Here is a 15,120-nt window from a genome sequence, read left to right as displayed (position 1 = left end):
TTTCCTGAATTTTTATTTATTTGTATTTTCTGATAATTTACCTTGTTTCAATTTTATATAATGTTTTAGTTATACCCTCACACTATTAAGCCTTCTTCCTCTATATGTTTTTGTCACATAACATAAAGCTATACATACTTAACGACTCAAAACTTTCCTACTTCTGTTTCACTTCAATCAATTCTGTTCCTGTTCTCAAACCTTTCTGAAGATTGACTCAACTCTTCACTCCTGAGGTACCCAGAATGCACAATAGTATTCCAGAGATAACCTCATCAGTCACACTAAGAGCATTCTTAGTTGCAGCTGGTTGATGCAGCACATCTACATATACCCTCCTCTTTCGACATTAGTGATGCCAGAAGCAATTTCACTGCCTATACTACCAAGGCTTCTTACCACATTACTACATTTCAAACTTCTCTCTCTCACTGAGCATCCAAGTTTCCTCAAATGCATTCCCTTGTCTTTCGATTTCTTAGGCTGCATCTCATTCTTGTCTATATTTAATCTAGCTACCACTGGACTTCTCCCGCTCAGGTATTGTACAGTGTAATATCATCTGTAACTTTTATTAATATATGGTAGACACCTCTTGCAGATTACTGAAGATGTTAAACAGGATTAGGTCATCACATTATAAAAAAATAATTGGGAGGGAGCAATAAATATTGCATAATGAGATGATTTAAAGCACAATTTATATTTTAATAAATTATTTTAATTACATTTTATCCCACCTAGATTATTATAAAAAATAAAATATCTCACTATAGCTACAGTTTCTAAATATAATGCCATAATTTTTCTGTATACGTATTTGAACTTAGAATAGGAACTATGCTGACGATCAGTTTTATCCAAAAAACAAATCCTGCTTCAGCCACTGGCTAGAGAAAGGTAGGCACATCAAGACTATCCCCTAGCACAAGCTTTTTAGTATAAACACATCTACTACTCTACGTTTCTGTTAAACTGCAAATGAAAGTACAGAGAGATCTAAATTTGCACTGTCAAGAATTCAGCTCCTTTCAGAAATACTTTTGGAATTCTACCATGTGATCCTGTAACTCAGAGAATGTTGAACATGCTGACAGTACTTATAATGTAAAGGTATTATTTAACATAAAGCTGACTGATTCAAGTCCAACATAATTATGAACTCAGCTTTAGTTTAAACTAACTACTCCTAATGACACTTTCTCAGAGGCTCAAGTCGTACTAAATGTTGATAAAAATGAAAGATTTAGTATCTTAAAATAAGGAAGATAACATTAAGCCACCCAGTCTATGAAAAACAACATTACCTAATTTATGCTCTGTTTTCCAGAAGACTGAATTTCAGTATGACTGGTTAACTCTCCCTTTTCTTGATAATGACTACAGGTTTCATAGCAGAACGCACATTAGCCAGCTATTCAATCTGCTAAAGCTATTTGTCAACCTATTGAAAATAAGAAAAAAACTTGTCTGAAGAAATGAACAGTTAAACTGAAAGGTGGAGCCAAGAATGAAAAGGTAAGTCTGAAGATATGTTAAATTCTAAAAATAATACAATCCATGTTATTTTATGCAGTTGTTTATTCTTGTTCCATGTGTTAAAACTTGGACTCAGAAAAAGCACAGGAAGTTTTAGGTTTTTACCCTCACTTTTCTCTTAAAAGCACCATAGTTACATGGGTTGATTCAATCATCCTTTTCTACAATCACTTCTCCGTGAAGCACCTTTCTTCTCTGCCGCAGCATATGGAAGTAGAGTTGTGGAAATACTTGATGAAAGAATATAAAAGAAAGTAAATTAGATTAAAAAATCCAACAGACCATGCTGAATTCTGCATACTGCTGAACTGAGGAAATATTATGATACTCAATGACACAAATGGATGAGGCAAATGATAGCAAGTCATGAACACGGTAAAATAGGGACTGAAGTCTGTTCAGAGAGGACTGGGGGTAGGAAGGGGGATTTCTGTGAAGATGGAATCTTAAGAGAATTTTGCTACAAGTTTTTCCCGAGCATGTTCAAATGGTGATTTCCAGAGGTCACAAGTAAATGTACATTAATAGCATTAGAAAGAAGGCAAATCTCTGGCACAACTTGCAGGACAATTTTTAAGTCATTGCTTCAAAGCAGGAGAGGCACTAGAAATTCTCAGCGAAACAATTACAAACATTTCTTTAAGTGAGCATAAAGCATTTTTTACTTAATCCTGTTCTTGGAAATGTTGTTAGCGCTTTCACTGAAATTTTCCAGAAAACTTATGTTTTGAGGCAGATAACAGGATGGAAAATTTCAGCCTAAACAATTAAAATACAGCAAAGCTTTGAGCAACAGAAATCAGGCTTTTATTGTGGAAAATGTTCAGTACATTTAGCTACAGGCTGTGCTGCCAGCATTGCTAACAATTGATTATTACGTTGTTAGTGCTACGAAAGTTAAATAATACTTACATGGTATATAGGAGAACATGATAACGATAAGGAAGTAATAGTAGTCAAAAGAGACATTGTATTTGTTGGGAAGTCTCACTGAAAATATTCCTGTTTTCTTCACATATGGTAAGGCAGCATATATAGTTAACAGTTCACCTGCAACTCCAACAGGATACAAAATGATAAAAAAGTTGTATCTGTGTTAAAAAAAAAAAAATCCTTGTGAGAAACACCATGAATTTAAAATTTCCTCTTGCAATTATTAGTGGCACAGCAATGAATTACAGTAGTTCCTGTAACAAAAACAAGGACCAGATCCAGTTTCAGTTACTTTGGATAGCGCTACTTTAGTTTACAACTGCTGAGGATTTACTCCTCAGTCCTTTTATTCAATAACAGAGAAATGTCAGGGTGTTTGTATGTCCTTCTGATACTAAACGGTCAAAAAATTACTCCATAAACTCGCAGTCTCCAATAATGCCCTTTTACTTAAACATCCTATTTATTATTTACTGGTCTTGGTCCTGTTGTCACTGATTAGACTGAGAGCAGGACTGGATCCCAAATTTAGATGATCATATGTATCTCTGTCACAGCGCATGCAGACTGGATCAGCTCTGTCTATTACCATTTCTTCAAATGTCGTGAAAATCTTGAGAAACATAAGAAGCCCGTCTTTCCCACTGTCATATGGGAAGTCTAAATAATACTGCATTTACCATTTATGGAAAGGGAAATTAAAAATGAAAGAACACCAGAGTGCCATCAATTTAGCAGATGCACTTTAAAATAGGCAGAACATGTCCAAATGAAGGGCAAAGCAAACAAATTCAGTTTAAAGAAAATATATTTTGCATGCCATAGACCACATTCATGGTGAAAAATGAAAAATGTAATCACCAGGGTTTCCGTTCTTCTTATGCACAGCGTCCCATGCAGATGCAGCCGTTCCTAAGGAACGGCTCTCTTGCGTTCACGCAGGGAACAGCGGTGAGAGCTCTCTCACAGGAGCCGAGAGAAACGCACAGTGCCCATTCCATGAGCAAAAGAAATGAGATTCAAAATGGCAGCAATCGAATATGAAACCCTCTTAGCAGCCAATGGGCTTAGAGGACTCATAGGTCAGAGAACAGATTATGTGAGATATAAGGAGGAACTGATGCCATGACCTACACATAGATTGTCTCTGTGCAGTGAAAAAATACAAGTATAAATTCTGAACTAAAATATAGATTATACCTGTTCTATTAACTACGGATAGGCAAATCTTTTAAAGTCAAATTACAGATGAGAAAGGTCCAGCTTCCTAGGAGTGCTAAATTACACCCAGCTGTGTTGTCTGATTCTCCATAATACTTGATCGGAAATTTGGACTCTATGAAAAGAGAATTCATTTTCAAATGTTGTGTTTATAGTATATTTCACAATGCAACCCTGCTGTGAAAATGTTAGTTTCCCTCACTGTCTATTAGAAGAAAAAAAAAATTTTCACTCAAGATACACTAACTTGATGGTAAAAAGCATGCCAGTCAATGCAGAGCTTTCTGAATGCATTTCTCTTTCCTGAGGCCTATGGAAAAACTCATTAATGAAACAGTACCCTGTTATTTTTTAAGCTTGCCATTTACGGCTTAAACACGACCGAACCAACCACCTAAGGTATTAGCAAAAAGAAAGAATGTACATAAATATCAGCCACCTCAAAGAAGTGCATTAGAAGCATCAGAACTGCATATCTATAAAATGAAAATAGAGCAAAATAAACAAACATATACTTTTGAATAAATGGTCATCTGTAAGTCCGTCTGTCTGGGCACATATTTTTCAAATGATAACTACAGAAAACGTTATTCATCTAGTTAAGTGCCCTGATAAATACGCAGCCTCTGTAATGTATCTGATATACTGATACACCTTAAATGTGCTTCAGTATCAAAGTAGTTTTGATAATGAACACACTTCTTATGCGGGCTAAGGTATGTCAAAATTTAGTTTTACCATGTGAATAATAGCTTTACAAAACAGCAGATAAAGCAGAACTTCTCAGGTAGTAATAATATGAATAAAAAACGAGACACCATAACTCCCATAATTTCAAAGACTTGAAATCTATGAAGATTTATATAGATGCTTAACTTTGGGCATTCTATTCAAAAGCATCTTAAGGGGTCATATTATTAATTTAGAAGGTGACTCCAAAAGTAAAAGAAAAAATATGAACGTAAATTAAAACTAAGTTCAAACCATGAGGCACAGAAAGCACAGGACAAATCACATCCAAAACCTCAGATATTAAACCTCAGATATTAAACCAAATATCAATAACTCCAAATACAGAAAGCAACCAACTTGCACTCTGCTGACACATAACCAAAGCTCAAACATCTGCTCTCCTGTGTGTTAGCTCAGCATGCGTGAAACCGGCATGCACGGAACTATGAGAAACTAAAGTGCAAGACATCTCCACCTGGCCCATTTAATGAAGTATGGCAAATGGTTGAGCAGGTTGAATGTGTAGAAGGAATATCGAGTAATCTCTGTCACAGTCCATACGACCAGAAAAAGAATAACGCTCTCCTCATTCTGGATCTGCAGAAGTATAAAGAACCAAGACTTTCTTCATCCTTAAATTTCTTTTCTGTGCAAACTGTAACAGACTTCTGTTCAAGAGATGTGGGAAAGAACTAACATTTTGTAAAGAGAGAAAATGTTGGCATAAAAATGATATGCTGAAGACATTACCATGTACAGTTTTTTATCATATATCTTTACTAGCATACAGACATTTTGCAAACTGAACAATTTTTACCCATTGTGAGAATATCAATGTATCGCACCCTGTATTTCAGTTTATTCCTACTCTTCTTTTTCTTTCTGCAGTAGAACTATGCTATCTACCTATCTTCCTTTTTATTATTTTTGGTTCATTTACTTTTCTACTTTCTTTTTTCCTAAAAATAGCAAAAAGAAAACACCACTGTCTAAAATACGTTCCTTTCATAATCAGTTTTTACGCACTCTGCATTTCACTGCTCTCTGTCTCCTAACCTTTTTCTTGCTTTTTATCTAGCTCATGGACTGTTGTTGCTTCTTCCTCATCATATAATGCATGTCTCCAGGAAACTTTAGACAAAAATAATTGTTTAGTATAATCTAAAGACTGGAAGTGGAAACTAGTAGCAGAATATCATATCTGGGGAGCTGCGAGAGAGTTAAGCAGTTGGAACAGAGTTGGATCGCTGAAGTAAGAGCAGTTGGTAGACTAGGAGCTTTGGGTAAACTTACTCAACTGCCTGTTTAAGATTAAAGTTCTGAGTCATTAAACTGCCTCATCAATAGGTAGCGTATCTACCTGCTGTTTCAAAACAGCAGCTCATTTTCACTCTAAGTGAAACAAATAAATAAAAATCCCTAACTGCAAAGAAGGCACGTGGGGATCTACTGCAAACACTACCTTCTGAGATTACACACAAGTAATTTTCTTTTCTTTAAAAGGGGAGGAATTTGCTAATGCACTTCCATGCCTGAAGGCTGAAAAGCTCCAGGGACGTCTGTGAAATAAAATAAAGTAACACAAGCGTTGTTAAAATGACAAAAAAAAAAGAAAATATTTTTTAAAATAAAACGCAACAAGGTAACAAGGCTTAATACATCTCAAAGATGCTGCACATGCACAACTCTGTCAGAAGTAAAGAAGAAATTAAAGTGCTCATCATCTCCTAAAATCGTGCCCTCAATGGGTCAGTCAAAGAAGCTGCAGTCTTAATGAAAGGATCTCACCAACAGCAGCAAAAGAAAAGGAGATATAAAAATACCACAAAACCCACAAACAAACAGCAACTGAAGTGCTAAGACACCCAAATATATGAGTAAAGAAAAAGACAGAATCAGGCCGTTCTTAGCCTCATGCAGAGTAGAGGCAAACACTGATAGCTCACACTTAGATTCATGTCACATTGCTAAATCCAAGCAGGAGTGCTTTATGTAAGTATGCAGGGAATTCCTACTTGTTGCCTTGCAAATCTCTAGTCAAGCGAGAGATCTGGGTCCGGCTATCATGCCTCTTACATGCCTCTTACCACCTAAAGTGACCCTGAACATTCATGCCCGCTACGCAGCAAAAGCATGAAATGCAATCAGACATACATTCAGATGTATTTTTCTTGGATACAGCTTTACTACTGCACTAGAGATACAGGAAACAGAGATGATTGGACATGCTAAAGATTTAATCCACTGCAGCATAACAGAATGGCAAAAATAGTGCCATATTCCAGCGCTCAGGTAAACATTCAGTGCAAAAAAAAAAAGTTAATCTTTGAGACTTTTTTTCCGTAAGAGCAAAAATAAAAACACTTAGCTGATCAAAGGAAAAAAAAAAAGCTATGAAAAGTCTATTCCATGTTAAGAAATGTGACAGTAAAGGAAAAGATGAGGTGTAGAAAATGAGTTCTCTGTGAACTGAAATAAAGGGTATGAAATAAAGGGTACTGATACTGAGGCAGATGCTATCTCCCATCAGTGGAAAGGCACGTGCCATCTACTGGTGAGATAGTTTAATGGCTCAGCATTTTAAGCTTCAAGAAATGCAGGTGCACAGATTCAAAATCATTTAATTCTTACATGCCCTTCACAGAAAGCAGACCTCAGAAAGTGAACTGAACATCCTATCTACTAGCTCTAAGCACTCCTCTACTAATGAGTCACTAGACTCGCAATAACCATCTCCAGCCAGGCAAATAAATTGTCACCATTTATAGGGGACTGTAGCATCACTATGACATGCTGGACAGCTTGACATATTTTTAATGAAAACAATGGAGTGTGCATGCCATCTAATGTTAATATTATCTTAACTTTAAAGTCTTGAGAAGGTGCCTAACATAAATCGCAAAATCACAACCATGTTTGTCCACATGCATTTAATATAAGACCTACTTCCATTTAGATTCATTCAGTAAGTGCTAATTTACGTTCTTGAAAGGGAAGAGGCGACACTGTGCTACATTTGTTGGTGAATAAAAACACTAGTCTTTAATTTGACTTAGGCAGGCCACCGCTGGCACAAGGCCAAAGCCAGTGACGACAAGACACACCTAAGATCCAGGCTCAGTCTCCTTAGAAGAGGCAAATCATTAGCCCAACTGCAGAAACTGCACTTAAGTATTTAACCATCCTCTGTATGAACTTGATTAATGTTTAAATCTGTCTTCCTGGCGAAATTAGAACCGTACTAATAGCTCCTCCTTAGTAACAATTAAAACTCAACTTGCTCACACACGTACCTGTTTTATGCTATGTGCAATGAACCACACCATGAAGATTCTTGAACTCACTTGGACCCCAGTCACAAGCACAGAGGTGCGAACTATTCCTTAAAAAGAGAAATATATTATCTCTGTTCCATAATTCGTGTTTTAATCAGTTACATGAGAAACTAAAACAAAGGACTCACCAACTGCACAGTGGACTACCTGTAAACAAAAATAAGTTAAAGGTTACTGATTTACAGAATGTCACTATCTATCTGCACTACAAACACGGCCTTTTTGATATTAATATAAATCTAGGCTTAATTCTGATGCTGGAATGCTACTTTTTACTCCAATTAACATTTCAGCATATTTAAAGGATATACACCTCAGAACCCTGGAGGTAATTCTCTGGTTGGTTTAGTATCTGATTTGTGTGAATGCTGTGTAAGAAAGAGATTTCTTTTCCTAATTAATTTTTATACATTAAGTATTCACATAATTAGAAATAATTTATTTTTCCAACAGGTAGGTCTTCCTTCCAGTATCTTATCCAAGAAAGACTTTTACAGGAAAATGTGGAGGGCACCATAAGGGATACTAAACACATAGCAATTTTAAAATGTTCTGTATCTATTATGGATTATTTCATCATGATCATTTTGTGAATTACAGCTATGAAATTTCTTTTTTTTTTTTTGGACCAGTAATGCTCAGCAAATAAAGTGCTTTTCATTTTTTTGATAGATTCAAGCAGGAATACTTACTGTGAAAGTTTAACAGCGTAAAAGCTTACAGGTGGTGGCTACACAATTTTAAATAGTTCCTTGAACTACAGATGCTACGGGCAGATCCAGAAGAAGAGTGCAAATCTAGATGGGCACTTTTTGTTGCGCCTGAGAAAGTACCCAAAGGGCTGAATACACTCAGTAGTTTCATGTGACAGATGTACCATACACTGAGACCACTCCAGTCTAGAGTTGGCAAAAAGTCGCATCGTTTCAAGAACATTTTGCACAATTTGCACAGACCCTGCTGTTTCTGAATCATTCATGTTTCAATGCATGACTGGTATCAGATTATATGGGGCATGTGAACCCAATTTGGAAACAAGCAGAAACAGTAGAAGCATAGGTAGTTACTGGGTCCAGCAAAAGGAACAAGGGGAAAGCAGTCATCTTTGCAGGAAGACAAGACGCTTACTAAGCTAGAGGGTAGATCCACTGGCTTACAAACTTCTGCTGGAATGCCTTTGGAGATTTCAGCTGCTGAGATCTACTACACAGCAGTTCTTAAAGATTTTCAAAGCAAAGTCATTCACAGGCAACATTTGATTTAAGGCAGTATTAGAGTTAAATTTGAAAAAGTATATCCATTCAGTCAATCACCTTGCCCCCCCCCCCAAAAACGTTCTTAAATAAGGTTAAAAGGACTGCAAATACTCCTATCAATATGTTGATATTAAGTTCAGGTTACTAATGTGTGTTTTTCCTACAATACACAACATCCAGTCAAGCAAATGTAATGTTTAAAATTTACCTCAAGCAAAGCAAATGTCTGGAAAAATTTAAGCGTCTTTTGAACACTTCTGAATAAGCCTTTGTGTGTTCCTTTCTGCATATAAAACCGCACCATGGCAATACCCAACACCAGCCACCTACAAAAGACAGAGAATGGATACATTTCAAATGAGAATTCTAAAAATATCCATCCACCCTGAATAATTTAGTAGAATAGTTTCTACAAAGAAGATCTTTGATTCTGCACTTGTCAGTGTTCTTAGGAGATTATTAAACATATCTTTAGACATAAATATTATTTAATATTATATAACCATTGCACTTTTATGTCGCTTTACCTGGAATAGGACAGAGAATGACTTGGTTATCTTCAGAGGATTAATTTGAACTGTTTAAACTGGGGGCGCTCAGACTTTTCCCTAACAGCGACTACATATTTTCACTCTTACATAATCCTGCATGTGTTTTAGCTGTTTTTACTGTGAATTGCTGTTATTTGAAAATATAGGATGATTTCTTTAAAAAAAAAAAAAGAGAGCTGAGCACTAAAGTCACCATTTTGGACCTCAGGTTTCTACGAGCAAAGGACTAGAACCTACCCACATCACTGTTACATTTTTCACGAATGACCTCACAGCTCAACAGTTTTCAAAACTGACCAGTGATTTGAATGCTTCTGTTTATGATTGTCCAACTCAAGTTACCAGTAGGATCCATTTTTCAGAAAGTGTTGAGATGCCATCTTTGGCAATTAAACTCTCTGAAGTGCTGAAAAATGGGCAGTCTAGACTCCTGACTTCTAGAGAGAGAGATATGTAGCTAGCATATTTGATGGTCTTGGCTAATTTTGATATGTTTTTTAGGAAACTGAACAATCATGATCAACTGATCATCTTTCTATGTAAATGAAAGCAAGTAACAATATCTTTTAATTGAATTGAAATTTGAGATCAGAGTCAAATTGGATTCTCAAACTGAAATTGAGACCAAAAAAATAAACTTCATAACCAAAAGCATGAGCAGTTGTTTCCATGTAATTAATCTATGCTCATATAATTGAGATTTTCCAAACAGAGTACCATATGTTCTATTGTTAATGCAGAGATATATCGTATTCTTACAAACATCATGTTAGTAAGATGCCTTGAAATTTCAGGCTTAAACCACAAAGGCTAAGAAAATACAAAATCCCTTTAATATGGACATCTACTTATAAACATAGAGTTACAGATGGGTATTTTGACAGTTAGAAATGAAAAGACAGAAATCATGCGTAACATGGAAAAACTACCTACATGAGCTTAACTTCTTGTCTGATTTTATCCGGGCGGCAATGATTCAATTCTTTCACCATACAGAAAGCCACAGCAAGCATGTTGTACAAATGCAAGCTCTGGCTAAGGAAGTCCTCACAGCACCGGGGTCTGAGAAATTTTTGGAGACGTATCTCTAATGTTTGCCCTGCTCTTACGTTCTTCTCTCAGTATCATCTACTGTCTAACACTGGAGATGAGGTACCAGGGAAGATGGATATTTGGTTGGACCTAGTATGCTAGAATGATGTGAGACTTGCAGGGATCAGGATAGTTCTCTATTCCCCTCCTATGGCATATACTGCAGTTTCAGCCTACAGTATGCTGTATTCCCTTCACAATTCTCACACACAGTCTATTACTGCTCAGTCACGTCACTTTGCCCATTCCAGCCCTTCACGACAGTACTTGGAACTGACACGGAGTTAGGCTTCACCACACTATAGGAACGATCCCTCTCCTTTCTCTCTTCTACTTTAAGTACCAAGCGTGATCTGCTAGGGCTCCATAATTTGCCACCACAAATATTATTTAGATTTTTTGACAGATCTTAAATATGTCTCCAACCTCCATGAAAATGAGGAAATACTGTAATCTCGCTGTTACTCCTTCACAGTAAGGCTGCCCTATTTTATAGGAAAGTATTTGACAAGAGGAAGGTGACAGGGAGCTGGCATCTAGCTGGCAGCACGAATGGGGACAGCAACAACTTTGGGCTAACAGTGGCCTGAGAAGTCATATACATCTAATCCAATACGGCATTTTCTGCACCTCATTCTGTAACAACAGGGTTGCACAGAGAGGTAACTTCTCAGAATACACTCAAAAGCAAAGACTGCATAAATGATTTTCTTAAATGAATTATTATTTGGACAAGAATTTCTGCATATCTTTTTATTTAGCTTTCAGTGACTTTGATTTGGGATCTCAGGAAAGCCCTTGTACTGACTATCGTAAATCAGCAGGAAATGGAAAACACTTTGTGCAATAAAGGTAAGATTTCCAGTTGGGATTTTCAGAAAGATTGGGTACTGACCTGTCATTTTAGTCTCTGAATAAACTCCTTAAACCTTTGTGAGAAAGAAAGATAAAATGCAATTTTTTATTAGGCTGGTTGTTAAAATTCTAGAAACACTTTGCTTTATTGCGCTGTCTGGGCAAATGGACAAATATACTGTTCTTGCTATTTATTTACATCCTTGCAGTGCCCCTGTTACATACCTACCTATGTCAGTTTTTTTCATTTTTCTCTTATATGGTATCTGCTTGAAAAGACTGTAAGAATTTGTTCCTATCTCTTCTTTCTCTCTTTCCTCATAAAATATGCAATTTTGCAAGTCTTAATCACTCTTGACTACAATGGAAGATGGAGAGGAGGAAGTGGGAGAGGCTGAATCAGCACATAAGGTCCAAACTAAAATGATTCAATAACCTTTTGCATACATATAAAGGTCAGTGGCAAGAGTCAGTGTTCATCAGCCAATTCACACATATAGAACACAAGTGGGCAGTGAATGCAATGAGCTAACGTTAATCTGGAAACTAGAAAAAAAATCACAATGAGTAAAAGCACTTTTCAAAAGCAATATATGAATAGACTTCAGTATCTTTAGACTTTATCCCAGATGTTCAAGATTCATAGAGGATAGTGGGCAGAAACCATTAAAAGCATATTCCCTGACTTTCTGCATCAGTTCTAGAACGCCTGTTTCAACTATAGCACTTTGTTTTTAATCTGCAGAATTTAAATGATGGAAAACTTCACCAAGGTAAATTGTTTTAATGACCAATTTCATCCTAGAAGTCAGAAAACTGTTTGTTCTTAGTTTTCTTTTAAGCCTATGGAAATTAACAAGGCTTTTCCCAAGTGTGTTGCTAGAACTGCAGTTAACAGGATATATCTTCAAGAAGTGAAAATATGTGCTTCAAGAACTAACCATATAAACCTGCACGTTCTTAAAGAAAAACATCTTCTTTTCCACATAAATACCAACTTTTCTCCAAATAAGGCATTACAATATTGAGCGTTAGTTTAAATGAACACCTCGTGTTATTACAGGTCTTTTTTCCTTCATCGATCACCTTGCTCATCAGTGAAATGACAGCTAGCAGTGAATGTGACAACGGACCACATTCAGTCCTGGAAATTCCTACAATACCACCGACTTGCCCGAGTTCTGCTTGCTTAGGTCCAGGATTCACATATTTGAAAAAAAATATATCCACATGGCAAATTAGCTGTGAATTTACAAAGTCAGTTCATAACTTTACCCACGATAAACACAGGGCATTTTACCCCTCAGCAGAGAAGGACTGAGAGATGTGTGACCTGGGCTTTCTGTTTCAACACTGGGAAATTCAGGACTGTAAAACTGCAACTTGTGGGACCATACAAGAACACTTTCTAATACGCTTGTGAATTATCCAAGGCACAGCGTTCCTCAGAGTGAAACCGAGAGAGCTTCCCAGAAAAAACCCATCACCTCCAAAAACCGTAAAACCACAAACCCTAACTAGGTAAACATCTAATCCAGGGGCTTCTGGCCTGCGCCACAGCTCGGGGCTGCACCGCTGAACGGCCCCGTCCGCCTGAGAGGAAGCGGCGCGGGAGCAGGCAAACGGCAGCTCGCCCCAAACCCAGAGTCCCCGCAGCCTTCTCAGCGCCCGGGAGCAGGGCGCCCAAAGCGCGGCGGCACGGCGGGAAGCGCCCCCGCCCGGCAGCAGCCCCCTGCGGGGCGCCGCGGCGGCGCCCGCGCCGGGGCCGTCCCGCCGGCGGGCGGCCGTTGAGAGGCGGCCGTTGAGGCGCCACCCGCCGCCGCCGCCCCCCAGGGCCGCGCGGGAGGGGCGGCCCGGGGCGGGCCGGGCGGCGGCGGCAGTGCGTTCAGCCCAGGGAGGCAGCCCGCGCGGCTCCCCCGCCCCGCATTCCTGGCCCGGGCTAAACTTAACCTCTCCGCCGGGCTCGGGGATGACGCGCTCGCTGCTGGCAACGCTGCACCGTATTAGGAAATGCGAGGCAGGCACGGGCTAGCCCCCACTGCCCGCCGCTCCCCTGGCCGCCCCCCCCCGGCTGCCCACGCACGAAGCCGCCCCACGCGGCTGCGTCCTCGCCGCCGCGGCTCCTCCGGCCTGCCGGGCCCCGGGCCCCCGCCTCTCCTGCCGCGCCGCACCCGGCTGCCCCGCCAGCCCCTCCGCCCGGCGCCGGGAGCCCCCTCGCCGCCCTCCGCGCTCCCGGGGCCACCGCCGCCGCTTACCCCGCGGTCATGGCGACGTTGTAGAAGATGAGCCAGGCTGTGGCCACGGCGCCCAGCCTCCTCTTCTTGCCGTTCTCCTTCTCCTCCGCCGAGCCGTTGCCGCCCCCGGCCTCCTCGCTGGACGCCATGGTTTCCCCGCGGCCAGGGAGCGAGAGGCGCAGGGCGGCGGGGAGGAGGGGCTCCCTCCGCGGCGGGGCTGAGGCCGCGCTGACAGCTGGACCTCGCGCTGTCTCTCACCCCATCTGTCTTCCTCGAGGGCCGCTGCCCGCCGCTCGCTGCTCACATGGCCGCGGCGCGCTCCTCCCTCCTGCGCCCGGGGGCTCCCCGGGTCACGGCAGAGCCGGGGGCGGGGGGGGCCCGGCCCTCACACGGGCCGCCGGCTCCGGCCGTGCCCTGCGGCGTGACGGCGGGCAGGGGGGTCCGCGGCGTCGGCAGCGCGCCGCCAGCCTCCCCGCTGCCTGTCCGCCGCCGCGGCACAGCCTCCCCAGCCTCAGCGACGGACAGCACCGCTCTTCGTGGAAAACGCACAAACGTCTGAGCGAGCTGGGCCGTTTGCTCGGGAGAGACCGTTGGAGGGAGGCTGCCCCGCTGCGGGGTGCTTGGTCGGGAACTGGCTGGTCGGGACATGGCCCGAGGGCCTCGCGTCCCGAGCAGCCACCTGCCAGCATGACCCGAGGGGGAGGCTGCCTTCCAGGCCAGTCCCTCTGGATGAGTATCATCACCTCAAGCAGTCTGAGGGACGCTCAGGCAGACACCTGCCAAGGGCAAAAAATTCTTCCTCGTGCTTAAAGGCAACCAGCTGATGGACTGAAGGATGAGATGTGAATATCTCTCCGTTTCCTTAAACTCTTGTCTGCTCCCCCTCCCCCCCCCCGCCACATGGAAATTAGTGTACCCCTGGCACATAAAACCAAAACTTGCGCAAGGAGCGTTGCTCAGACTAGCTCTGGAGCCGGGAGGGCGACAGTGCTAGCTATATTAGTGTGACGTACTCCTACGGAGATGGATGCGACATCAGCCGTCCTCAGGTGGCTCAATCCATGTTGGCTTGGGCACCCCTGCTGTTCACTGCTTTTGGCCGTGTAGATGTGCCCTCAGCCTCCTCATGTCAATAGTTAGGCGCTGCAACCATTGCCTTTCAGCCCAAATCCCTTCTACATAGGCACATGGACTGAAGAGATCCACAAGTGAGTCACGAGGGATCTCTAAGTGTCCTGAAAGATTTCAAGACTCCAAGTCTACCTCCTCTGAGATGGACTAAGCCATCCCAATGGTTAAACACTGAGATGGTCTCGGAAGTTTCACCTCGTTGAGCCTTTGGATAAGGGATTCATAGATGTGCCATACAGAG

The 15,120-nt window shown here is 41.0% G+C and overlaps 1 protein-coding gene across 2 annotated transcripts; it reads right to left on the bottom strand.

The window, feature by feature from the left end:
• Nucleotides 1–1,563: 1,563 nt before the first annotated feature.
• On the bottom strand, nucleotides 1,564–14,080 carry HACD1 (3-hydroxyacyl-CoA dehydratase 1). 2 transcript variants are annotated; one of them, XM_068934647.1, is made up of 7 exons: nucleotides 13,770–14,080; nucleotides 9,225–9,342; nucleotides 7,889–7,907; nucleotides 7,719–7,801; nucleotides 4,901–5,022; nucleotides 2,452–2,630; nucleotides 1,564–1,769 (listed from the first exon to the last, which is right to left on the bottom strand). In XM_068934647.1, exons 1-7 carry the CDS (start codon nucleotides 13,895–13,897, stop codon nucleotides 1,687–1,689), a joined length of 732 nt encoding a protein of 243 aa, XP_068790748.1. In that variant the 5' UTR covers nucleotides 13,898–14,080; the 3' UTR covers nucleotides 1,564–1,686. The 2 variants fall into 2 exon arrangements, with proteins under 2 accessions (XP_068790748.1, XP_068790747.1); XM_068934646.1 differs by having other exon boundaries at nucleotides 7,719–7,807; nucleotides 13,770–14,045.
• Between the last annotated feature and the right edge of the window lie 1,040 nt (nucleotides 14,081–15,120).

This window comes from Struthio camelus, chromosome 2 (genome assembly GCF_040807025.1).
Source record: "Struthio camelus isolate bStrCam1 chromosome 2, bStrCam1.hap1, whole genome shotgun sequence".
NCBI lineage: Eukaryota > Metazoa > Chordata > Aves > Struthioniformes > Struthionidae > Struthio > Struthio camelus.
This window is presented reverse-complemented; position numbering and strand designations above follow the sequence as displayed.

Bases quoted from the DNA above. Each gene is read 5' to 3' on its own strand.
- HACD1 (XM_068934646.1), bottom strand. From the start codon at position 13,897: ATGGCGTCCAGCGAGGAGGCCGGGGGCGGCAACGGCTCGGCGGAGGAG. The intron at 9,343-13,769 runs GTAAGCGGCGGC...TGTCTTTTGTAG, and splicing joins AACGTCGCCATGACCGCGGG to GTGGCTGGTGTTGGGTATTG. The intron at 1,770-2,451 runs GTAAGTATTATT...TCTTTCATCAAG, and splicing joins CATGTTCTCCTATATACCAT to TATTTCCACAACTCTACTTC.